The sequence below is a fragment of the Neoarius graeffei genome, chromosome 28 (genome assembly GCF_027579695.1).
Source record: "Neoarius graeffei isolate fNeoGra1 chromosome 28, fNeoGra1.pri, whole genome shotgun sequence".
Lineage (NCBI taxonomy): Eukaryota > Metazoa > Chordata > Actinopteri > Siluriformes > Ariidae > Neoarius > Neoarius graeffei.
In genome coordinates this window covers 21,644,359-21,670,389 of record NC_083596.1, presented here as the reverse complement: position 1 = coordinate 21,670,389, position 26,031 = coordinate 21,644,359, and the positions used below count along the sequence as shown (strand labels likewise).

Here is a 26,031-nt window from a genome sequence, read left to right as displayed (position 1 = left end):
ACGTTAGTCCAACACAGTAGCAGAGACGCTTTCACATAAAGGCAGCAACAGCCACCATCAAATGGTGTGGTTGGAGTCTTGTTCTCGGACTCGACTCGGATCAGTAATGGACTTGACTCGACTCGGATCAGTAGTGGACTTGACTCAAAATTTTCTTTAATGACTTGGACTTGACTCGGACTTGAACACTGGGGACTCGAGACTGGACTCGGACTCGAGGTTTAGTGACTCGACTACAACACTGATGTGAGGTATGGAACAGACACTGTATAGTAAATAAAACCATGTTTATTTTGTGCATTTATAGAAATACATGGTAGAAATCTTTTGATTAAGGCAGCATTTAACTCGAACTAGTGGAGCAAACCACTGATGATGGATTAAACCAAGAACTGTATGTCTCCTATTCATAAAGGAATGTTGTCTTTGTACAGTGACCTTAGCGAGTATAAAATATGAAAGCAAAACTCTCCTGCTTGAGTGATTTTTTTTTTTTTTTTTTGCATACTGTGGAATTCCAGTCTTGATGCACACTTCTAGTCTCAATCAGATGCTCTGTGAACCCTTCTGGCAAGCTTTTTTAATGTATTCCTATATGGTTAGGCTATATGTTTTAATTAGGTTAGTTCACACAGTGATTAATCATCCATCAATGATCATGACATAAAGAAAACATAGATATAAAGTAAATAACAGAAATTTTCAAAGATTAAAAGACATTGACCATAACAGACAAAGGAAGTTCCAGCCTGCTGTACAGAAAATATATCACGTAACCTGCAAATGATGAATCATAGAAATACCCTTTGTGTTTTTTATCAGTTGAGTCTGTGAGATGTTATCAGCAGTGTAATTGTCTAAGTTGCCCCAGTAACTGACCACCAACATTCTCAGAAGGAAAAACAAAGCTGTTAAAGGGCTGATGACACGTTTTTGACATCTTTGGCGATGTTTTATAACATAAAAAGTAATTCCCGATGATCCATATATTAATTCACGAAGGCGCATATTTTACAAGTTATGATAAAAAACACGGCTATTTGGGCAAATTTGATGGGGCTGCAGCACCCAGGAGACGAATGAGGAGGAGGGGCTATATGACGTCAGTGAAAGAATCTTCCTCCTAACTTAGCAGTTTGTTGTTGATGCGACAGGTGTTCAGTTTATCATTATTATTATTATTATTAATTATTATTATACATTATTATACATTATTATTATATATATATACTGTATAGTTATTATGCCTTCGCGTTGTGTTGCCGGCTTTTGCTCCAAAACCCACAAGGATGGGGTAAGTTTATTCAAGTTTCCCAGAGATCCCGAGCTGCATGCGAAGTGGGTGAAGCAAGTCAGGCGCACTCCTGACAAGTGGGAGCCCTCACCAACATCCCTCCTGTGCTCTAAACACTTCGATTTGGATTGTTTTGACACCCTTCCCAGCTTAAAAGAATCTCTTGCGTGTTCAGTTCAGCACAAACGTGTGTTACTACCATCAGCAGTGCCTACAGTATTCCGGAGGGGGTCTACTAGTAGCTATGCCGGATCCAGCAGTCGCCTGGGACAAGGCGACTCCTCCAAAGACAGTCCTCCTGTCAGAACATGTGTTGAGAAACGACATAAGATAAAGGTACATAGAGCTATAGAGTGCTCCGACATGATGCTAAAAATAGTAACCATGCGGTCTGCGCGGCCATCTTGGAAGTGACTCGCTCCAGAGCGCTCATAGAGTACACATCATAGAGTACACATTCATGATAATCATAAATGCAATCATAAAGTCGGCATGATATCAGTCATGTATTTGCTTGTGAAAGCTTGCGGCTTTCATGTAACTGCCGCCTAGCAACGAGAGGCAAAGGGTAAAGAGGGTAGGCTATCATAGATTCTATTCGGAAGAGATCAATACATGATTGCTTAAAAATTAGGTATTTTAACAATTTGCATCTGTTTTGTGATTATCGTGACACTTGTGTGTTTATATAGAACTGTATGTCTTATCAGCACATCGAGGATCTTCCACCGGAGGCTTTAGCAAGTACTCGCAGCAACACTACACTTTACCCTTTGCCATGCATTGTTAGGGAACGGTAGCAAGTACCCCGATGACCGACTTGAAGAATATGTAGAAAAAATTTAGAAATTATACTTTCCAAAAGTCATTTGAGCTTAGTGTATTGCATTTCCATTTATATTGTAGGTTCTTGCTGATGTTTTTGCGGAGTATGACGCAGCTGCTGAATCAGAAGCTGCAGAGTTTGTATGTACTAGTTGTGAACATTCACATTATTATCAATCTCATTTATTTAAAATCAGATAAAATCATGCCATCATGATCACTGCTTAAAGTACCAGTATTTGGTTGTTCTTTTGTTCAGAACTGTGATGCCAGCTGCCAAGTAGACCGGCGTTTTCATGCGCCATTTCCATTGAGTAGAACAGCCAGTGAACCGCAGCGTGTTCTTCCGCTGACGTCACAGCATGGCCGCGAGCCACGGACCCAGTTTTCTTGCTCTGTGCAATTAAAAGTTGGATATTCGCGTAACAACAGCTTCTTTTCACGTAAATATAACAGAAATCTAACATGTTTGCCATGTTGTATAGTTTATTTAAGAAATTGCATAGAGTCATGTTCGTGTCATCAGCCCTTTAAACTCTAGTTTTTCTAACAATGAGGTAGTACCTTATGGTATACCTTTTGTGTTGTAAATATGTCTCTTTCACATGGGAACATGGATTAATGTATCTTTAAAAGACTTATGGTACATAAATGGATAAATACATTTAAATGTAAAACTTTAAAAGACAACTGCATGCATCTTTCTACAGTAGGTAGGCTACTAAAAGTGCAAAGGCGTAACCTTGAGGGTAAACACTTTTTACTGAAGTCCTCAAATCCAACCCTGAGAGGCCTTTAGTTCAGCATACTTCACTGTACTGGCCCTCCAGGAGTCAGGACTGGATGCAAGGAACTAACCTTTCACTTGGTATATTATTGCTTCTTACATGCATGCTCTTTTTCAAATGGACAGATCCTGCTCCCGCACTCCCAGCAGTCCCTCAACTCGTGCGGTAAGTCTGGAGAGCTCTGGTAGCATGATGGACACTCGCCGCTGTGTACGTGGGTGCGGATGAGGTTATGCAGCTTGCGTCGTTTCTCCTTATCCACACAACATGCCACATCGACCACAGTGATGCGTTTTGGGTCCCACACACAGTCCTCCTCTCGGCCAGATTTGACTGTCGAGAGATTGCTGTGTGGAGGCACCCATGCGCAGTCGTAGCCGTTGTTGTGCCATGTCGTGCGCAGGGGATGGTTATCGCAGTTGATTTTTTTCACTTTCCCAACATTAACCTTGAGCTTGAACACGACCTGGTCACGCTTGTCGGTTCGGAGTGGGTAGCACATGGCCTTCCTGATGTTGCGGCTCGTGTACACACCTCTGCCCAGCATTCCACCTGTGGACGGTTTGAAGCCGTTGATGATGATGCTTTCAGCGTTGTCGATGTGTGTGCCATGATACATGATGTAAACCCGGCCAGATTTCGGCTCTTCACCCTCTGAAAGTGTCTTGCTGTCTTCAACAGCGCACCATCCCGCAAAATGCACAACGCCAGCCATCAACTCTGCTTTAATAAAACATACACAACAGATAGAAATCAGTTACTACAGATAGACTGCTAGATTAAAGATGAATGAATCAGAACAAACAGAGACAAATCAAAAGCTCACTTCTTTCTTGTTTTCTCGACGTCTTTTGTTACTTTCGGTTTAGTGCAAAGCCGTCAAACAGGAAATGCATGAATAGACGAAACACCTGTGGTTGCCTGTAGGGTGGTGACATTGTATCAATGTTACCATAGCATTTTAAACTGAACTACAACCCCGATTCCAAAAAAGTTGGGACAAAGTACAAATTGTAAATAAAAACGGAATGCAATAATTTACAAATCTCAAAAACTGATATTGTATTCACAATAGAACATAGACAACATATCAAATGTCGAAAGTGAGATGTTTTGAAATTTCATGCCAAATATTGGCTCATTTGAAATTTCATGACAGCAACACATCTCAAAAAAGTTGGGACAGGGGCAATAAGAGGCTGGAAAAGTTAAAGGTACAAAAAAGGAACAGCTGGAGGACCAAATTGCAACTCATTAGGTCAATTGGCAATAGGTCATTAACATGACTGGGTATAAAAAGAGCATCTTGGAGTGGCAGCAGCTCTCAGAAGTAAAGATGGGAAGAGGATCACCAATCCCCCTAATTCTGCGCCGACAAATAGTGGAGCAATATCAGAAAGGAGTTTGACAGTGTAAAATTGCAGAGTTTGAACATATCATCATCTACCGTGCATAATATCATCAAAAGATTCAGAGAATCTGGAAGAATCTCTGTGCGTAGAGTAGAATGGGGGGAAAAGCCCCCCTTAAGGAAAATTCAGTTTTTCTCCAAGTTGAAATGAACCATGTGTTTAGTTTTAATCATAGTTTTTGACAACAGTGACATGAACAATAATGCCACCTAAAGTTTGCCTAAAATTAATACTTTTTTTTTAACAAAAACAAACATTGTGCCAAGGGGGCCTTTTACCCCCCCCCCCCCCCCAGTGGGGTAAAAGGCCCCCTGAGGTGGGGCAATAGGCCCCCTCACTCAAAAAAAAAGCTGTTTGGATAGCAAAAGTGTTTACTTAAGCCTATAATGTGAAAGAAACAAGAAAATATCCCTGAATTAATGAATAGATGCATTCTTTTATTATATTTCGCATTTTAATTTCAATATAATTTTGTGTGGATTGAACATGAATTAACAAAGAACAAGTGCATCAATAAATAATGCTAATTGAATCAATGAATTCATTATATTAACATATTATAAATACAGTAATTATGATAAAAGGAAATGATGCCCCCTGGGGGCCATTTACCCCACCATTAAGGGGGTGTTTTACCCCACAGACTACACTTTTACAAAAAAGGGTCTTACTTTCAAAATGTGATTCAACTTTTTATACCTAATGTATTTTTTTAACGTACTGACTTGTCTACTCATACCACATACACAGCTGTGATATCTGATGAAATAGCAGCTACCTAAATACAGTTTTACTGATATCTGAAAATTATATCACTTACCATGAAATTTGATTTCTCTCCGCTGCATTGCTGATATGCAATCCACAGTGGATATTTGTATATCCCCGTTGTCAAGCCAGTCCATAGCAACAATAGAAATGTAACTTTGCACCATCTGGTGGTTATTTTGGGTAAAACAGGCCGGGGGCGTATTACCCCATGGGGGCGTATTACCCCACTCTACTATAAGGGTCAAGGCCGGAAAACCATACTGGGTGCCCGTGATCTTCGGGCCATTAGACGGCACTGCATCACATACAGGCATGCTTCTGTTTTGGAAATCACAAAATGGGCTCAGGAATATTTCCAGAGAACATTATCTGTGAACACAATTCACCATGCCATCCGCCGTTGCCAGCTAAAACTCTATAGTTCAAAGAAGAAGCCGTATCTAAACATGATCCAGAAGCGCAGACGTCTTCTCCGGGCCAAGGCTCATTTAAAATGGACTGTGGCAAAGTGGAAAACTGTTCTGTGGTCAGACAAATCAAAATTTGAAGTTCTTTATGGAAATCAGGGACGCCGTGTCATTCGGACTAAAGAGGAGAAGGACGACCCAAGTTGTTATCAGCGCTCAGTTCAGAAGCCTGCATCTCTGATGGTATGGGGTTGCATTACTGCGTGTGGCATGGACAGCTTACACATCTGGAAAGACACCATCAATGCTGAAAGGTATATCCAGGTTCTAGAGCAACATATGCTCCCATCCAGACGACGTCTCTTTCAGGGAAGATCTTGTATTTTCCAACATCTCATCTCATCTCATTATCTCTAGCCGCTTTATCCTGTTCTACAGGGTCACAGGCAAGCTGGAGCCTATCCCAGCTGACTGCGGGCGAAAGGCGGGGTACACCCTGGACAAGTTGCCAGGTCATCACAGGGCTGACACATGGACATAGACAACCATTCACACTCATATTCACACCTACGGTCAATTTAGAGTCACCAGTTAGCCTAACCTGCATGTCTTTGGACTGTGGGGGAAACCAGAGCACCCGGAGGAAACCCACGCGGACACGGGGAGAACATACAAACTCCGCACAGAAAGGCCCTCATCGGCCACGGGGCTCGAACCCGGACTTTCTTGCTGTGAGGCAACAGCGCTAACCACTACGCCACTGTGCCACCCAAGGAGTTACCAAAAAAAAAAAAGGCCACACTAGGAAGAGTAGTGTGAGGTAAAGAGAAAAGTTTTCAAGTTAGCTTTGAAGGAAGAGAGAGTGGAACAGTCACAAAGCGATTGTGGTAACAAGTTCCAAAGTTTAGGAGCAGCAACACTGAACGATCTGCCACCCATAGATGCCAATTCAAAACGTGGAACAGTCAGAAGTCCACAGACAGAAGATCTGAGGGAGCAGGAGGGACAGTACAAATGAATTAGCTCACAGAGATAGGAAGGGGCGAAACCATGAAGAGCTTTATAGGTTAAAAGCAAGATTTTGTATTTGATCTGAGAAATAATTGGCAACCAATGCAGTTGCTGTAAAACAGGAGTAATGTGAGCAGTGCACTTGGTGAGTGTGAGGACACTTGCCTCTGAATTTTGGATGTACTGCTGGCAACTGAGCAATGTGGCAGGGAGACCATAAAAGAGAGAATTGCAGTAGTCAAGACGAGAAAAAATAAACGCATTGACCAACATTTTGGCATGAGTTTCCAAGAGAAAAGGGCGGAGACGTGCAATATTGCAGAGGTGAAAGAAAGCATTCTTCATAAATAGTTTAAGATGGGGTTCAAACGTAAGGGTGGAGTCAAAGAGAACTCCAAGGTTTTTTATAACTTGGGAAGGACTAATAGACACACCATCAACATCAGTAGTAAAACTGGAGAAGTTCAGAACCTGTCTTTTGGTACCTACTAATAGAACCTCCGTTTTGCTAGCATTAAGTTTAAGGCAGTTCTTATGCAGCCATTGCTTAAGGTCAGTGATGCAAGTCCTTAGCAGCTGAACAGAGGTTATGGCAGGGGTAATAGTGATGTAGATTTGAATGTCATCAGCATAACATTGAAAGTTAAGGCTATGGTTACGAATAATCTGGCCTATAGGAGAAACATATAAAAAGAAGGGGACCAAGGACAGAACCCTGAGGCACACCTTGAGCAACAGTAGCAGTGGATGATTTATGAACACCAATAGAAATAAACTGTTGCCTGTTTGCTAGATATGACTGAAACCAGGCTAAAGCTAAGCCAGTAATACCAAAAGAAGATAGTCTGGAAATGAGTATCTCATGATGGAGTGTCAAAGGCAGCTGTGAGGTCCAAGAGAACAAGGACATTGAGATGACCAGCATCAGTTGAGAGCAGGAGGTCATTAACAACTCTTAAGAGAGCAGATTCAGTGCTGTGCAGATTGCGAAAGCCTGACTGAAAGGGTTCATAGAGATCATTATGAGCAAGGAAAGTATGAAGCTGAGAGGCTACAACTCTCTCCAATACTTTAGCTAGGAGAGGGAGATTTGAAATGGGTCTGTAATTGGACAGTGAAAAAGAATCTAGACCAGGTTTCTTTAGTATTGGTGTAACAGAAGCAATTTTGAGGGAGATGGGAACAGTGCCTAAAGCAAAACACTGATTAATCATCATTATTATTTATGTTCACTTACATTCATTATGTTTTTATTCTTCATATTGTATCACACCTGCTCCAGGAGGCATCACCAGCACAACTCCATGGACCCAACCTGCACTGTGTCAACACGCACATATCAAATCCCTTTATACCAATTAAGCATTGTTTGAATGCCACAGCCTGTCTGAGTAATGCTGCTGATCATGTGCATCCCTTTATGGCCACAATATTAAAATGGACACTTTAATCACGATAATGCACTTGGTCACAAAGTACAAGTTATCTCAAACTGGTTCCATGAAGATGACTTCAAGTTTATTTTATTTCAGTGGCTTCCCCAGTCACCAGATCTGATTCCAAGGAAGCACCTTTGGAATGTAGTAGAACGGGAGATTTGCAGCATGATTGTGCAACTGACAAATCTGCATAAATTATGTGATGCAATCATGTCAACATGTACCATGAATCTCAACTGAATTTTTCCAACACCTTGTAGAATCCATGCCGCAAAGAATTCAGGCTGTTTGGACAGCAAACGGGGTTCGACCCATTATCATTATTGTCTTCCTAATAAAGTGGCCACTGAGTGTACATAACAATAAATCACCTAATATCCTAAAGTCTTCAGACAATAGCATTTTATAAATATACAGTGGTGCTTGAAAGTTTGTGAACCCTTTAGAATTTTCGATATTTCTGCATAAATATCACTGAAAACATCATCAGATTTTCACAGAAGTCCTAAAAGTAGATAAAGAGAACCCAGTTAAACAAATGAGACAAAAATATTATACTTGATCATTTATTTATTGAGGAAAATGATCCAATATTACATATCTGTGAGTGGCAAAAGTATGTGAACCTCTAGGATTAGCAGTTAATTTGAAGGTGAAATTAGAGTCAGGTGTTTTCAATCAATGGGATGACAATCAGGTGTGAGTGGGCACCCTGTTTTATTTAAAGAACAGGGATCTATCAAAGTCTGATCTTCACAACACACATTTGTGGAAGTGTATCATGGCATGAACAAAGGAGATTTCTGAGGACCTCAGAAAAAGCATTGTTGATGCTCATCAGGCTAGAAAAGGTTACAAAACCATCTCTAAAGAGTTTGGAGTCCAATCCACAGTCAGACAGATTGTGTACAAATGGAGGAAATTCAAGACCATTGTTACCCTCCCTAGGAGTGGTCGACCAACAAAGATCACTCCAAGAGCAAGGTGTGTAATAGTCAGCGAGGTCACAAAGGACCCCAGGGTAACTTCTAAGCAACTGAAGGCCTCTCTCACATTGGCTAATGTTCATGAGTCCACCATCAGGAGAACACTGAACAACAATGGTGTGCATGGCAGGGTTGCAAGGAGAAAGCCACTGCTCTCCAAAAAGAACACTGCTGCTCATCTGCAGTTTGCTAAAGATCACGTGGACAAGCCAGAAGGCTGTTGGAAATATGTTTTGTGAATGGATGAGACCAAAATAGAACTTTTTGGTTTAAATGAGAAGCATTATGTTTGGAGAAAGGAAAACACTGCATTCCAGCATAAGAACCTTATCCCATCTGTGAAACATGGTGGTGGTAGTATCATGGTTTGGGCCTGTTTTGCTGCATCTGGGCCAGGACAGCTTGTCATCATTGATGGAACAATGAATTCTGAATTATACCAGCGAATTCTAAAGGAAAATGTCAGGACATCTGTCCATGAACTGAATCTCAAGAGAAGGTGGGTCATGCAGCAAGACAACGACCCTAAGCACACAAGTCGTTCTACCAAAGAATGGTTAAAGAAGAATAAAGCTGATGTTTTGGAATGGCCAAGTCAAAGTCCTGACCTTAATCCAATGGAAATGTTGTGGAAGGACCTGAAGCGAGCAGTTAATGTGAGGAAACCCACCAACATCCCAGAGTTGAAGCTGTTCTGTACGGAGGAATGGGCTAAAATTCCTCCAAGCCGGTGTGCAGGACTGATCAACAGTTACCGCAAACGTTTAGTTGCAGTTATTGCTGCACAAGGGGGTCACACCAGATACTGAAAGCAAAGGTTCACATACTTTTGCCACTCACAGATATGTAATATTGGATCATTTTCCTCAATAAATAAATTACCAAGTATAATATTTTTGTCTCATTTGTTTAACTGGGTTCTCTTTATCTGCTTTTAGGACTTGTGTGAAAATCTGATGATGTTTTAGGTCATATTTATGCAGAAATATAGAAAATTCTAAAGAGTTCACAAACTTTCAAGCACCACTGTATGTATATATATATATATATAAGTTCAGTGAGCAGAGTGGCTGTGTGACACCATCTGAATACAAAGGTACTGGAGTGCTAGCAGGGCTAGTGGGGTGAAAGGTGATGATAATTATATTTGCCCACAGCCCGTGGGGGGGCACAGATTTCCAGTAATCCATAGGCCTTTTTCTATGACTGCATTGGTGTATGCATAATAAGCTAACATACTCTTTGAAACAGAATTGAAGCAAAACTACAAAATCATGCAGTACTGATAGAATATGTTTCAATTTTCCAACCAATATCCACCTATCCAGAAAATGGTTCAGTCCACTGTTCATGCGATTGAATGTGATGAGAATAGTTGAGTTGCCATTTGTCAAGAAAATGTCAAGTTATTTGTATAGCGCTTTTAACAATAAACATTGTCACAAAGCAGCTTTACAAAATTTAAAGACTTTAAACATGAGCTAATTTTATCCTTAATCTATCCCCAATGAGCAAGCATATTTTTGTCTCATTTGTTTAACTGGGTTCTCTTTTTCTACTTTTAGGACTTGTGTGAAAATCTGATGATGTTTTAGGTCATATTTATGCAGAAATATAGGAAATTCTAAAGGGTTCACAAACTTTCAAGCACCACTGTATATAATGTTTGCATGTTTACAGTGACTGTCTGATGATCTTTGTGCCTTGATCCAGTAAACCCTGTGGCCTGGCATCAATCACACTGATTAGCATAGAGCAACACCTCAGGCAGCATCCACCTCCCAAACCACTATATATTTGATCGCCTTATCAAATAATTTGAGCATGTGTTTTTGTTGGTGCAAATTAGGTAAACTATTATTAGATAATTAAAAGGAAACACAGGATCTCTTAATGTGTTGGATTGCTGTGGGCCTGGCTCCACAGGGGTGGCGGGAGTAGCTACAATGTGGGAAATAAGGAATTTTAAGCAGACTGTCACAGGACAGACACGTCTGAAATGTTGTCTGTCTGTCCAAATTTCAGCCTGTCTGAATAACAGGCCAAAGGCCCAGAACAATGTGGCTGCGGGTTCGGGGCCCGCCTTGCTAATTATACTACAAACAATATAAGTTACAAGAAAATGTCAGAAGATTCAAGAAAAATATGCTTAAAGTTTTATACCCAAGAAAACAGTAGCACACACAGATCAGTTCCATGTCTAGAAAAAGTATGGGGGCAAGGATGGTTACAACTTACTGGTACTATAATAACACCCATGAAACGTTATGTCAACAATGACTATTTTTATACTATGTTTATAATAAGTGTAGAAGAAATTTAGTAATTAACAGTACAACTCTTCTTACATAATAGAGTTAAAATTTTGAGTACGAGATTCCAAGTAACTTTGTAACAAAATGATTTTGAAAATTACTCAAAATTAGACATGGTCATATTATTTGACATTCAAATTAAAATCTGCTGGACTAGAACTTAGAAAATAGAAGAAAATAAAAACTCTATTAAAATATAAATCTACATCCTCCAAAGCACATGACTATGACTGACATTCTTATTATGAATTTTAAAAAATGCACATAATAATAACAACATAACCATTGATTGGCAGTTTGGCACTTAATACTGTACTGCAAAGTTACATGTAAACTGAACTCTTAATCAGCTAACTGGATCAATCAGATACTGTCAACCCTAAAACACTAGTTCAAATGCATAGTGCAATAAAAACAACAGTGAATTCTGAGTGTATTATTATTGTTGTTTTATTTAGTCTGCCACTTGGAGCAAGGGACGTGCCTGTAAATTTTGGTGGGGCTTTTAGGACCTTCGGTGGCTGAGTTATGAATTGTTAAATCCCTGCGCACAAGAGTAGCTGAAGCAAGGGCTCGTGCTAATGCTTTCCGCGATCTGCGCTCACTCCTGATGAGAACAGATCGGGCCGAGCCTGGCTGGTTTGAAAGGGCTCAGGGAGAGGGATGTGCCTGTAAATTTTGGCAAGGCTAGGACCATCGGTGGCCAAGTTATGAATTTTTAAAAGCTCACTCGAGCCAAGGCTCATATTAAAGGTTTCAGCGAGCAGCGGCTGCATGGGGGTTTCGGAAGTCAATAATGGGCCAAGCCAGGGTCGGAGTGGGCCATGCCTGAGCTGGTTCGAAAGGGCTCAGGGAGAGGGAGGTGCATGTGTATTTTGGTGGGTCAAGGACCATCGGTAGCCAAGTTATGAATTTTTAAATTCGCGCCTGCAGGGGCCCCCATTTCACAGGCCTTATTATGACATAATGTATTCGTCCAGTGTAACATTTGTAAGAAAATTGGAAGTAGTTTAGACCCGTCTTGTCTCGTCTCGTCTCGTCTTCTTCTGCTTTATCTGGGACCGGGTCGCGGAGGCAGCAGTCTAAGCATGGAAGCCCAAACTTCCCTTTCCCCAGACACCTCGGCCAGCTCCTTGGGAAGAACACCGAGGCGTTCCCAGGCCAGCCAAGAGACATAGTCCCTCCAGCGTGTCCTGGGTCTTCCCTGGGGCCTCCTCCCGGGGGGATATGCCTGGAACACCTCCCCAGGGAGGCATCCAGGAGGCATCCGAAAAAGATGCCCGAGCCACCTCAGCTGATTCCTCTCGATGTGGAGGAGCAGCGGCTCTACTCTGAGCTCCTCCCGAGTGACTGTGCTTCTCACCCTATCTCTAAGGGAGCGCCCAGCCACCCTGCGAAGGAAACTCATTTCGGCCGCTTGTATCCGCGATCTTGTTCTTTCGGTCATTACCCAAAGCTCCTGACCATATGTGAGAGTCGGAACGTAGATCGACCGGTAAATTGAGAGCTTCGCCTTTTGGCTCAGCTCCTTCTTCACCACGACGGACCGGTAAAGCGACCGCATCACTGCAGAGGCTGCACCGATCCGCCTGTCGATCTCATGCTCCATCCTTCCCTCACTCGTGAACAAGATCCTGAGATACTTAAACTCCTCCACTTGAGGCAGGACTTCTCCACCAACCTGGAGAGGGTAAGCCACCCTTTTCCGGTCGAGAACCATGGCCTCGGACATGGAGGTGCTGATTCTCATCCCAGCCGCTTCACACTCGACTGCAAACTGCCCCAGTGCATGCTGAAGGTCCTGGTTTGAAGATGCCAACAGGACAACATCATCTGCAAAAAGCAGAGATGAAATCCTGTGGTTCCCAAACAGGATTCCTTCCGGCCCCTGGCTGCACCTAGAAATTCTGTCCATAAAAATTATGAACAGAACCGGTGACAAAGGGCAGCCCTGCCGGAGTCCAACATGCACTGGGAACAGGTCTGACTTACTGCCGGCAATGCGAACCAGACTCCTGCTCCGTTCGTACAGGGACCGGACAGCCCTTAGCAAAGGGCCCCGAACCCCATACTCCCGAAGCACCCCCCACAGAATACCACGGGGGACACGGTCGAATGCCTTCTCCAGATCCACAAAGCACATGTGGACTGGTTGGGCAAACTCCCATGAACCCTTGAGCACCCTATGAAGGGTATAGAGCTGGTCCAGTGTTCTGCGACCAGGACGAAAACCACATTGTTCCTCCTGGATCCGAGGCAAGGCAAGGCAAGTTTATTTATATAGCACATTTCATACACAGTGGCAGTTCAATGTGCTTTACAGAAGTTCGAATTACAGAAGGTCGAATTCTCCTCTTCAGTACCCTGGAGTAAACCTTCCCTGGGAGGCTGAGAAGTGTGATTTCCCTATAATTGGAGCACACTCTCCAGTCCCCTTTCTTAAATAGAGGGACCACCACCCCAGTCTGCCACTCCAGAGGCACTGTCCCCGACCGCCACACGATGTTGCAGAGGCATGTCAACCAAGACAGCCCCACAACATCCAGAGACTTGAGATACTCAGGGCGGATCTCATCCACCCCCGGTGCCTTGCCACCGAGGAGCTTGCAAACCACCTCAGTGACTTCGGCTTGGGTAATGGACGAGTCCACCTCTGAGTCATCAGCCTCAGTCTCCTCAGTGGAAGACATGACGGTGGGATTGAGGAGATCCTCAAAGTATTCCTTCCACCGCCCGACAATGTCCCCAGTCGAGGTCAACAGCTCCCCACCCGTACTGTAAACAGTGTTGGCAGAGTACTGCTTCCCCCTCTTGAGGCGCCGGACGGTTTGCCAGAATTTCTTCGAGGCCAACCGATAGTCCTCCTCCATGGCCTCCCCGAACTCCTCCCAGTTCCGAGTTTTTGCCTACGCAACTGCCCGAGCTGCAGCACGCCTGGCCTGCCGATACCCGTCAGCTGCCTCAGGAGTCCTGGTGGTCAACATGGCCCGATAGGACTCCTTCTTCAGCTTGACGGCATCCCTTACTTCCGGTGTCCACCACCGGGTTCAGGGATTGCCGCCACGACAGGCACCGGAGACCTTGTGGCCACAGCTCCAAACAGCTGCGTCCACAATGGAGGTAGAGAACATGGTCCACTCAGACTCAATGTCCCCCGCCTCCTTCAGAAGCTGGGAAAAGCTCTCCCGGAGGTGGGAGTTAAAGACCTCCCCAACAGAGTGCTCAGCCAGACGTTCCCAGCAGACCCTCACCATACGTTTGGGCCTGCCAGGTCTGTCCAGCTTCCTCCTCCGCCAGCGGATCCAACTCACCACCAGGTGGTGATCAGTTGACAGCTCAGCCCCTCTCTTCACCCGAGTGTCCAAGACATCCGCTGGGAAACGACTACAAAGTCTATCATCGACCTCCGACCTAAGGTGTCCTGGTGCCACGTGCACTTATGGACACCCCTATGCTCAAACATGGTGTTTGTTATGGACAAACCGTGACTAGCACAGAAGTCCAATAATAAAACACCACTCGGGCTCAGATCGGGGAGGCCGTTCCTCCCAACCACGCCCCTCCAGGTGTCACTGTCGTCGCCCACGTGAGCATTGAAGTCCCCCAGTAGCACAATGGAGTCCCCAGTCTGAGCACCCCTCAGTACCTCTCCCAGGGACTCCAAGAAGGCTGGATACTCTATACTGCTATTTGGCCTGTAGGCACAAACAACAGCAAGAGCCCTCTCCCCAATCCGAAGGCACAGAGAGGCGACCCTCTTGTTCACTGGGGTAAACTTCAATACATGGCAGCTGAGCTGGGGAGCTATAAGCAAGCCCACACCAGCCTGCCGCCGCTCACCACGGGCGACTCCAGAGAAGTGGAGAGTCCAGCCCCTCTCGAGGAGCTGGGTTCCAGAGCCCAAGCTGTGCGTGGAGGTGAGCCCGACTATCTCTAGCCGGTACCTCTCAACCTCCCACACAAGCTCAGGCTCTTTCCCCTCCAGCGAAGTGACATTCCATGTCCCAACAGCCAGCCGCTGTGTCCGGGGATCAGGTCTTCGAGGCCCCTGCCTTCAACTGCCACCCAATCCACACTGCACCAGTCCCCTACTGCTACCTCTGTGGGTGGTGAACCGACAGGAGGTCGGGCCCACGTCACCTCTTCGGGCTGAGCCCGGCCGGGCCCCATGGGCAAAGACCCGGCCATCAAGTGCTCGCATACGAGCCCCAACCCCGGGCCTGGCTCCAGGGTCGGGCCCCGGCTGCGTCATACCGGGCGACGTCACGGTCCTCGGTTTTTTCTCCATAGGGGTTTTGGTTTAGACCCATATCTTTACAATTTTATCATGGGCCATCCGGTTTGATGCTTTTGAAATACACACAGACAAATGCGAAAATTACCAGTCAATGTCTGCCGGTCTGGCCTTATTTCCCACACTGGGTAGCTGGCTCACCCAATCACAAGGCTGGCCCACCCACCCAAGAGTGAGAAAGAGAGAAATTTTGTGTTGTCACAAGGATTTGTTTGTTTGTTATACTTAAACTTATCCTCACTGTAGATAAGTTTTAAAACTGGCTGGCTTGGGTTTTTTTTTTGTTGTTGTTCAAATCATCAGCAATAAAGATGGGCTGATCACCACTACCACTGATTCATGGGCCAGTAGCAGCATCACTGTCACAGATGTCTGGAGCACAGCTGATGAAGGACTTCTGTCTGAAATGTCCTGTTTCTTCTGAATATATATTTATATAATTTGGTCCCCATAGAATCTTCCTGGTCCACCCTGTTACTGCACAGCAAATTCGAAATAACATTTTTAACCCTTTGATGCAAAACATGGGTCAAAAGTGACCCGGCTGAGATTTTATCTTCTATATCTTTGCAATAAATTAATTCCATCATTCAGTATTCAAGGTATTCCTCAATTAACTTGTTTTTGATCATCGTACATCCTTATTTTATTTTTTCCTTTCTTACTTTCTGAATAAAAACCCTTTTTGTATCACTACCCTTCTAATGCACAACATGGGTCAAACATGACCTGCATTCATTTTCCAGGTTATTTCATGTATGGCTGAGTGTTTCTATGATATACTTTTGAAATAAATTCATTTTGTCATTTCCTTTTCCAAATATGCAGTAAATATTTTGTTTTTGTTTAGCACAAATCATCATTTTTATTTTTCCTTTCTATGAACAAGCACAGCTTTTGTAATTCTACATCAAGTTTACACACATGGGTCAGAAACGACCCGCATGCATTTACTCCAGCGTTTGGTGGGAACTGTGAATTGTGCTTGTGTCAGACATTTCACAGCTCAGCACAGCGCCCTTTGCCCATCTAATACATGTAAGTAATGTTTTTCAATTGTTCTAACATTACCTTAGAAAAAAATTGATTATGTTTAGGTTACCTTGAGAGTGAGTAGATTACAGTGGTGCTTGAAAGTTTGTGAACCCTTTAGAATTTTCTATATTTCTGCATAAATATGACCTAAAACATCATCAGATTTTCACACAAGTCCTAAAAGTAGATAAAGAGATCCCAGTTAAACAAATGAGACAAAAATATTATACTTGGTCATTTATTTATTGAGGAAAATGATCCAATATTACATATCTGTGAGTGGCAAAAGTATGTGAACCTCAATCAGGTGTGAGTGGGCACCCTGTTTTATTTAAAGAACCGGGATCTATCAAAGTCTGATCTTCATAACACATGTTTGTGGAAGTGTATCATGACACGAACAAAAGAGATTTCTGAGGACCTCGGAAAAAGCGTTGTTGATGCTCATCAGGCTGGAAAAGGTTACAAAACCATCTCTAAAGAGTTTGGAGTCCACCAATCCACAGTCAGACAAATTGTGTACAAATGGAGGAAATTCAAGACCATTGTTACCCTCCCCAGGAGTGGTCGACCAACAAAGATCACTCCAAGAGCAAGGCGTGTAATAGTCGGCGAGGTCATAAAGGACCCCAGGGTAACTTCTAAGCAACTGAAGGCCTCTCTCACACTGGCTAATGTTAATGTTCATGAGTCCACCATCAGGAGAACACTGAACAACAATGGTGTGCATGGCAGGGTTGCAAGGAGAAAGCCACTGCTCTCCAAAAAGAACATTGCTGCTCATCTGCAGTTTGCTAAAGATCACGTGGACAAGCCAGAAGGCTATTGGAAAAATGTTCTGTGGACAGATGAGACCAAAATAGAACTTTTTGGTTTAAATGAGAAGCGTTATGTTTGGAGAAAGGAAAACACTGCATTCCAGCATAAGACCCTTATCCCATCTGTGAAACATGGTGGTGGTAGTATCATGGTTTGGGCCTGTTTTGCTGCATCTGGGCCAGGACAGCTTGCCATCACTGATGGAACAATGAATTCTGAATTATACCAGCGAATTCTAAAGGAAAATGTCAGGACATCTGTCCATGAACTGAATCTCAAGAGAAGGTGGGTCATGCAGCAAGACAACGACCCTAAGCACACAAGTTGTTCTACCAAAGAATGGTTAAAGAAGAATAAAGTTAATGTTTTGGAATGGCCAAGTCAAAGTCCTGACCTTAATCCAATCGAAATGTTGTGGAAGGACCTGAAGCGAGCAATTCATGTGAGGAAACCCACCAACATCCCAGAGTTGAAGCTGTTCTGTACGGAGGAACGGGCTAAAATTCCTCCAAGCCGGTGTGCAGCACTGATCAACAGTTACCGGAAACGTTTAGTTGCAGTTATTGCTGCACAAGGGGGTCACACCAGATACTGAAAGCAAAGGTTCACATACTTTTGCCACTCACAGATATGTAATATTGGATCATTTCCCTCAATAAATAAATGACCAAGTATAATATTTTTGTCTCATTTGTTTAACTGGGTTCTCTTTATCTACTTTTAGGACTTGTGTGAAAATCTGATGATGTTTTAGGTCATATTTATGCAGAAATATAGAAAATTCTAAAGGGTTCACAAACTTTCAAGCACCACTGTACTTGTCAGAAAGTTACAAGTAATTACTATTAGCTACCGAGCTGTTGACATATTCTACTTTAGTTAGCTAATTTTATTGTAGTTGGCTTAGCTAACTACATAGTTAATAAATAAATAACTGGTCCCATTCACTGCTAAAGTAATTACTTGAAACAAATTATTATTATAGTATTAAGACATTTAATTTTAAATCACACTTGGATGACCCATGTGTAGTAATATAAAAAGTATTTTTGCTCATAAAGTAGGAAAGAAAAAAATAAATTAATGATTTGTGGTAATTAAAAACAAGATATTTAAAGAATACTTGGAATATTCAATCATAAAATAAATTGATTTCAAAAGATAGAGCAAAGAAAAACTCAGTCAGCATGAAATAACCTGGAAAATGAATGCGGGTCATTTTTGACCCATGTTGTGCATTAGACGGGGTGTGCATATGTTTTGCATCAAAGGGTTAACACCCTTGGAGTTTATTTTAACACTTTAAAAGAGTTTATATGGAAACCACCAGCAAAGTGTTAAATTAACACTTTCCAAAGTGTTGAAAATATAACATTATAATAGTGTTACTCCACTAACACGAAGAGTGTAAGATGTGAACACCAACGCTGAACACCCACTCCCAATGAAACACTACAACAGTGTTGCAATTTTACACTGTACTGGTGTAGCTCAACACTTTATAAGAGTAAAAAATGTTCACTAATAATGTTGGAATTTTTCACTCCTTTAGGTGTAGAATAACACTACTGTAGTGATAAATCTTATCCACATGTACACTGGGCTGGTGTTGAATTTTACACTTGGCTAGTGTTGAATGCACATTAACCACACACCCCTGGGAGTTGAAAATTAACTGAAATAGTGTTATGATGTACAACAAAGTAGTGTTGGATTTCAATAAATAATTTCAGACATCAGCACATTTCTTTTATTTGTGGCAGAAATGCACCATTTCACAGAAAAGTTTAACTGAAATTAGAGCATTTGGCTTAGCCGGACAAGGCATGCCACATATTAGTTACACTTGACACAAATTAGACACATAGGAGCCCCTATTTGCACACGTGGTGATTGTCTATTTGTCTGAAAAGAAAAAAAATAAGGCCTAGAGCACATAGCTGTCCAAGACAACATAAAAATGGGTGTCGTTGCCACTTGCAGACATCTGCAGATCAAACGGCTTATGGAACTGCAGTGCATCAGGTTTTATGACTGATAGACTATCCTGCTTAACAATATGATAGGCATGAAGATGCTCAACAAATACACTTTCCATGTCAAAAAAAACAAAAAATAAATTTCACCTCTAAAAAGAAAAATGCAGTCAATCTGGCCAAACACTGGTATCTCATCCATTAAATCTAGGCAAACAACAAGACCAGTGCAATACTCCATACCCTGCCATTTGACCCAAGGTGTAACACTCACATCAGTGGACACAGCAAGCTGCAAATCTCATCTCATCTCATTATCTGTAGCCGCTTTATCCTGTTCTACAGGGTCGCAGGCAAGCTGGAGCCTATCCCAGCTGACTACGGGCGAAAGGCGGGGTACACCCTGGACAAGTCGCCAGGTCATCACAGGGCTGACACATAGACACAGACAACCATTCACACTCACGGTCAATTTAGAGTCACCAGTTAACCTAACTTGCATGTCTTTGGGCTGTGGGGGAAACCGGAGCACCCGGAGGAAATCCACACGGACACAGGGAGAACATGCAAACTCCGCACAGAAAGGCCCTCGCCGGCCACGGGGCTCGAACCCGGACCTTCTTGCTGTGAGGCGATAGCGCTAACCACTACACCACCTTCGACTTAAAGAACTTGTGTTTCACTTCATATCTCATGGTCGACACATGTACCAACAGACCAATTTAGCGAATACATGCAGGATAGTGTATCATGAAATGATGTTTTGGAATGAGATTATTCAGTGGATACAGCTCTGTGAACAAACTATGATGCTCTGCTATAAGATGTTTCAAAAAAATTGTCATTCCCTCAGTAATGCAGGGTGAAAATACAATATTGATATAATATGCAACAGTAGCAAGAGTAAGTACCAGTGTCTGTTACCCTCAGGAACTACATTGCCAAATATGAGCAGAATGTTCCTAATGAGACATAGAGATTGACTGGCATTGAGTCCAAAACCATTGCCAGACTGATCAATGTTTATCCTTGTTGGACAGTTCTTTTTGTCCAGATAGCCATAGTTGAATGCATACACTCTTTGGAGGATGCCTTCACGGGAAATAAAATTGTCACTCAAATATAGAAAAAGCAGCTTGACTTCATATTGTGCATCACCTTCTAAGATGTCATGTATTATGTCAAAAACAAAGTTATCACATACATTAAAGTATGTCAAGGTGTTGAGTACACTATTACGTTTGATACCATAATAATGGCCTTCACTTGGGTTCTGAATGAGATGACTGTAATGTTCCTCATTTGACAGTTCTGTATGTTTAATCATCCATGGATCGTCCTCAGTGAAGAGACTCTGAGCTGTCGTTTTGTCAGTAAGGCACATTCTACAGTAATGGCTTGCACTGAAAGATTCCACATATCCAAGGAGACCATTTAAATCTAGATTGTCACCTGTAATCTGTGCAATGGTGCCATAGATGGATTGCTCAGCAAACGACACTTTCATTCCCTGTTCCAGTTTTTTGATATCCTTAACCAATGGAGTAAGTATTCTGTCAATGCTATACTTTTTACCATCCTGAGAGTGAAACAATGAAATTAGATGGATATTCATTAGAGAAGAATTCAGGCACGGTGGTACCGGTAGATTATGAAGTGTGAAATAGAAACATCCAAGTTTATGTATGCCTTGTTTAGACCCTAATGGGTTAGCGGTTTCAAAATCATCGTAATAAACTTGGATTTGGAGTGCATTACTGTGCACAGAATACAAAGGATGTGTTTTATAATAGCGTCCATCAGAAAAGTCTTGATACATATCACTATGGTCTGTTACATGAATGTGTTGACATACTTCCTCGTTTCTGAAAATACACTCTAAAGTCTTAAAGATGGGAACATAAATGAAAGTGTCGTTCACTGGTACCTGTTCATACATTCCAGACACTTTGTTTCTTTTTGTGTCGTATCGAACACCCAAGTGCACCTCAACTGGTTCGACAACCCCCCATTTGTCACTGAAATATTTCCTCCATTTACTCATCTCATCTCATTATCTCTAGCCGCTTTATCCTTCTACAGGGTCGCAGGCAAGCTGGAGCCTATCCCAACTGACTACGGGCGAAAGGCGGGGTACACCCTGGACAAGTCGCCAGGTCATCACAGGGCTGACACATAGACACAGACAACCATTCACACCTACGGTCAATTTAGAGTCACCAGTTAACCTAACCTGCATGTCTTTGGACTGTGGGGGAAACCGGAGCACCCCCACGCGGACACGGGGAGAACATGCAAACTCCACACAGAAAGGCCCTCGCCAGCCCCGGGGCTCGAACCCAGGACCTTCTTGCTGTGAGGCGACAGCGCTAACCACTACACCACCGTGCCGCCCCCTCCATTTACTATCTGTATTAAAGTCTGTAAAAGTATTATGTACATTTTTGAAAACGTCCTCAACAGCGCTTCTACTGAGATTATCAGGAGGCACTACATTCAACGCTTGTTCCTTCAGATTTGTGTGAACTTCATCCACATACTCTTCCATGCTTTCCACAACAGACAAGATTACACTATTAGCAACACCACTGCCCTGTAACTTGGCTATAATAGATGCACACATTTCTTTAGATTGATCTTTCAAAATATTAGCTGCAGACCCACTAGCTTGCTGATTTGGCAAATCTTGATCAGTGTAGGAACTGCCAGCATATAAAATGTCTTCCCTAACATTAACAGCTTGTCCAGCTGGCAACGAAGAACTATTGCTTGATACGCCATCTCTCCGATCTCTCTCCTTATGGTACTTATACCGTATAAGTGTTTTCTAAAACCTAAAAAACTTTGGAACTGTAATGAGCAGCCCTCCTGAGCACATATCAAATTAAATTGTTTCCCTGGATATAAGCCATGAACAAGCTTAAGGTGTTGAGTTAGAGAGGCAAGCGTATCAAACTATAGTCTGCAAATGTAACACTTATGCATTGCTCAAAATCTTCGTTCTCAGCTCTTTGACCTTGGGGTTCTCGCTGGTGGTGTCAGGATCTATGTTATAGACTGTTGTTTGTAGGAATGTGTACATGCCTTTGAGTGCTGGATCATAGCTGATGATAAAGACAAAGTGAAGCTTAAAAAGTTCATCAATTGCTGCCAAGGAAGTGGTGCCTCACAGGGGATGAGCTTCTTGTCGATCACGATGAAGAAACTGCTGATAGCGCCCTTGCTGGTCCCTGAAGCGAGAAGATATGGTTGGCGATTCTCCCCCCTCTCAAGGTGTTCATCCAGACTCCTACAGGACTAAAGGACAATCAAGCAAAATAAATACTTTCAAATGTTCCATTAGCATGAATCGGCTCCACTACTTCCTGAAATTAGGTTTGCGTCTTTATTTCCTTTCCTCTACTACTGGATGAAGTGATTAATCAGGTGTGCCTGACTGTAGCTCAATGATCAGAGACACCTGATTAATCACTTCATCCAATAATGTAGGACAAGAAATTAAGATGACCATCTAATTTCAGGAAGTAGTCAAGCTGTGAAAATGTTCCTCAGGTGCTGCAGTAACATGGTACGCACCTTGACCCATGGATTTCTTTAAAATCAATAAGCACAGTAAACTTCACCATCAAAATAATTTTTAAATCAACTACATACCTTGTGAAATACCACCAGGTGGTCTATGGCCTGGGCTACACTGATCTTCTGGGTTCTCTTCCTTCCTGCAGGCTGAGGTGACAGAAGGTGCAGAAGAAGCAGGAAGGATGCCATATCACTGTCCCACTCTGTAAGAAGTGAGTACAACGATCTATTGTTTTATTCATCTGTATAAGGTTCAACAGTTCATAGTACATGTAAGAAAGTCGCGCAATTCCACTGTAGCATGTAATTTCCACATTGTGTGGAAACTCCTTTTAGTCTTTCATAGGTAAGTTACAATAATACATAGGCAATGTGACATGCCATTCATACCTGGTGATTCCAGTGATTCTTCATCATCCCTTTCATTCTTGGCAGACATCAACAAGCATGTCAGCAGAGGTGTGGAAGTCAGCATTTCGGCCTGTTGGATGGCCTTTGCTTTGAAGGAGGTCGGCCACTTTTCCAGTAGTTTGGATGGAGTTTCTGACCCAAACAGGAGTCTGAAGTCTTGGAGAATCTATAACACATTAGAGCAAAAAGAGAAGGAGAACCATCAATTAACAACTACTGGTGATTCCAATGGTCTCATTTACACACAAAGCAGCAGCAAACATACAGTGTCCTCTCCATTCACACACCAGTGGCAATCAGCTACCATGCAAGGCACTTGCATGGTAGCTGACACCTTGCATGGGAGCAATTAGGGCGACATTGTCAGTCTGAGCCAGGATTCAAACCACCGACCCTTCGGTCATGAGACAACCAGTTCTACCTTCTAAGCTACAGGTGCCCACAATCTACAGCCACCCCCGACTGATGGGAGCTGAGTTTAAGAACATACAGTTATACCAAGTATCAACTACATCCACGCCAACTGACATGCCAATTTCATGCAAAGTTATTAAAAAAGGAAATATTACCCCTCTCTCGCCACCATATCCACGACTAGAATGTTCACCATCACTTTCCTTGTGCCAGGGCTAATTGTTCCCTTCTCCTCGTACTCCTCCAGCACATCACTCCTACCTGGTTTGGTCAGCAGAATCTGTTTTATCAGCTTAAAACAAAAACAAATACAGGTGGTTAAGTAAGCATTGAGCAATCTGCCCTGCTGGTCTTAAACGGTATTGGCTGTTCCAAATCTCACACTACTGACATGCTCAAGACATGTAGACATGTCACTTAAAAATTACCACAATGATGACAATGTTGATAATAGTACTGTACATTGCCTGCTGTTATACAGTATGGAGCGCCACACTCAGATTTGTAATCAGATTAAGACAAAGGTGGACAGCTCCAGTTTTCATTAAATTAAAAACAAATTCAAAACAAGCTAAAACATTTCAAAAGGTACTCATTGTTGCTTTCAAAACTCAACACCCATATTCCCAAAACAACTCTCTGTGACTTATTTTATGACCTTTTTATTGCCGATTAGTAAGATGCATTAGTGTGAACTTTTCTTATGGAACTGTTGATTCAGGTGCAGAGCTCATGTTCTACTGTAACAAAAGGGGCAAGACAACCCTTGGATTTCTCTGCACTGACTCAAGGGTATAAACAGACAGACCCACCACAGAGATGACTAAATGTAAAACAAGGTCTACATGACATTTTGATGCACTCCCATCTTTAGCTTGTGGAGCCTGCAAAGCCTCCTCCTCTCTTCTCAGGCGTTTAAGACTGCCACTGTACCAATCACTGCCGCCACTGCTGCTGCTTCTCGATGTGACTGAAAGTGTATCTGTACCCGAGGCTGAGGCTGGAAAAGAAGGTGAGAGCAAATATCTCATCTCATTATCTCTAGCCACTTTATCCTGTCCTACAGGGTCGCAGGCAAGCTGGAGCCTATCCCAGCTGACTACGGGTGAAAGGCGGGGTACACCCTGGACAAGTCACCAGGTCATCACAGGGCTGACACATAGACACAGACAACCATTCACACTCACACTCAATTAGAGTCACCAGTTAACCTAACCTGCATGTCTTTGGACTGTGGGGGAAACCGGAGCACCCGGAGGAAACCCACGCGGACACGGGGAGAACATGCAAACTCCACACAGAAAGGCCCTCACCGGCCCCGGGGCTCGAACCCGGACCTTCTTGCTGTGAGGCAACAGCGCTAACCACTACACCACCGTGCCGGCCAAAGCAAATATGAATATTAAAATAATATATCAAAATATACGGTAGACTCCCTTCCTCCATTTCATTGGACATGGACTTCCTGGAAGTCTCTGACGCTTCTACTCTAGATTTCTATGGCTTCAACACCAGACCCATGAGTTCTTTGACCAACACCCTCACAAAACCAGCTTGAGCGGCTAAGTGGTGGCTCTCGTCTGTGCCTACTACTGGAATGCTATGCCACTAAATAGAACAGGACCATCATTTTAATTTGATCAATTACACCTGTGTTTACCCTACTATGACATGGTATCATGGCTGCTGAGACTTACCACCACTGTCATTCAGTGCACTATCATTCAGGTCACTATTGTTCAGTTCATCACTATCACTCAGTTGATCTTTGATGACAAAGCAGATTCCAGTTGTAGTGAGTAGATCTGGAAACACGTCTTTGTCCACCTCTGTGCCAGTCTCATCCTCCGCTGAAAAGACGTTGCCTTCAGGTATGGCAAACTTATCTTTCACTAGAAGGATTGAAGATGAAAGAGCTGACTACTTGTTCCACTTAGGCTAGGCTTACTATACTAACACTGCCTCAATTAAGCAATCTTACATGAGATGCTGTTCCTTAACATTGTTATTGGTACTACAGTGCTGTGGCAGGGTCGAGGCACCTGCGCCAAGGTCCGTACACTGTACTGGAGTACCAATAACATTAAAGAACAGCATCAAGTGCAAGATTGTGATTATATGACAAACCATCATTATAACCAACAATATCATACAACCCCAATTCCAAAAAAGTTGGGACAAAGTACAAATTGTAAATAAAAACGGAATGCAATGATGTGGAAGTTTCAAAATTCCATATTTTATTCAGAATAGAA

General features: G+C 42.9%; 1 protein-coding gene and 1 pseudogene across 2 annotated transcripts; both read right to left on the bottom strand.

The window, feature by feature from the left end:
* Positions 1-292: 292 nt before the first annotated feature.
* Positions 293-3,777, bottom strand: gig2o (grass carp reovirus (GCRV)-induced gene 2o). 2 transcript variants are annotated; one of them, XM_060913114.1, is made up of 2 exons: positions 3,734-3,777; positions 293-3,627 (listed from the first exon to the last, which is right to left on the bottom strand). In XM_060913114.1, the coding sequence occupies exon 2, from the start codon at positions 3,620-3,622 to the stop codon at positions 2,993-2,995; it is 630 nt and encodes a 209-aa protein (XP_060769097.1). In that variant the 5' UTR covers positions 3,623-3,627; positions 3,734-3,777; the 3' UTR covers positions 293-2,992. The 2 variants fall into 2 exon arrangements, with proteins under 2 accessions (XP_060769097.1, XP_060769096.1); XM_060913113.1 differs by having other exon boundaries at positions 293-3,630; positions 3,734-3,775.
* An 18,572-nt stretch (positions 3,778-22,349) lies between these two features.
* On the bottom strand, positions 22,350-25,779 carry LOC132875434 (uncharacterized; annotated as a pseudogene).
* Positions 25,780-26,031: the final 252 nt, after the last annotated feature.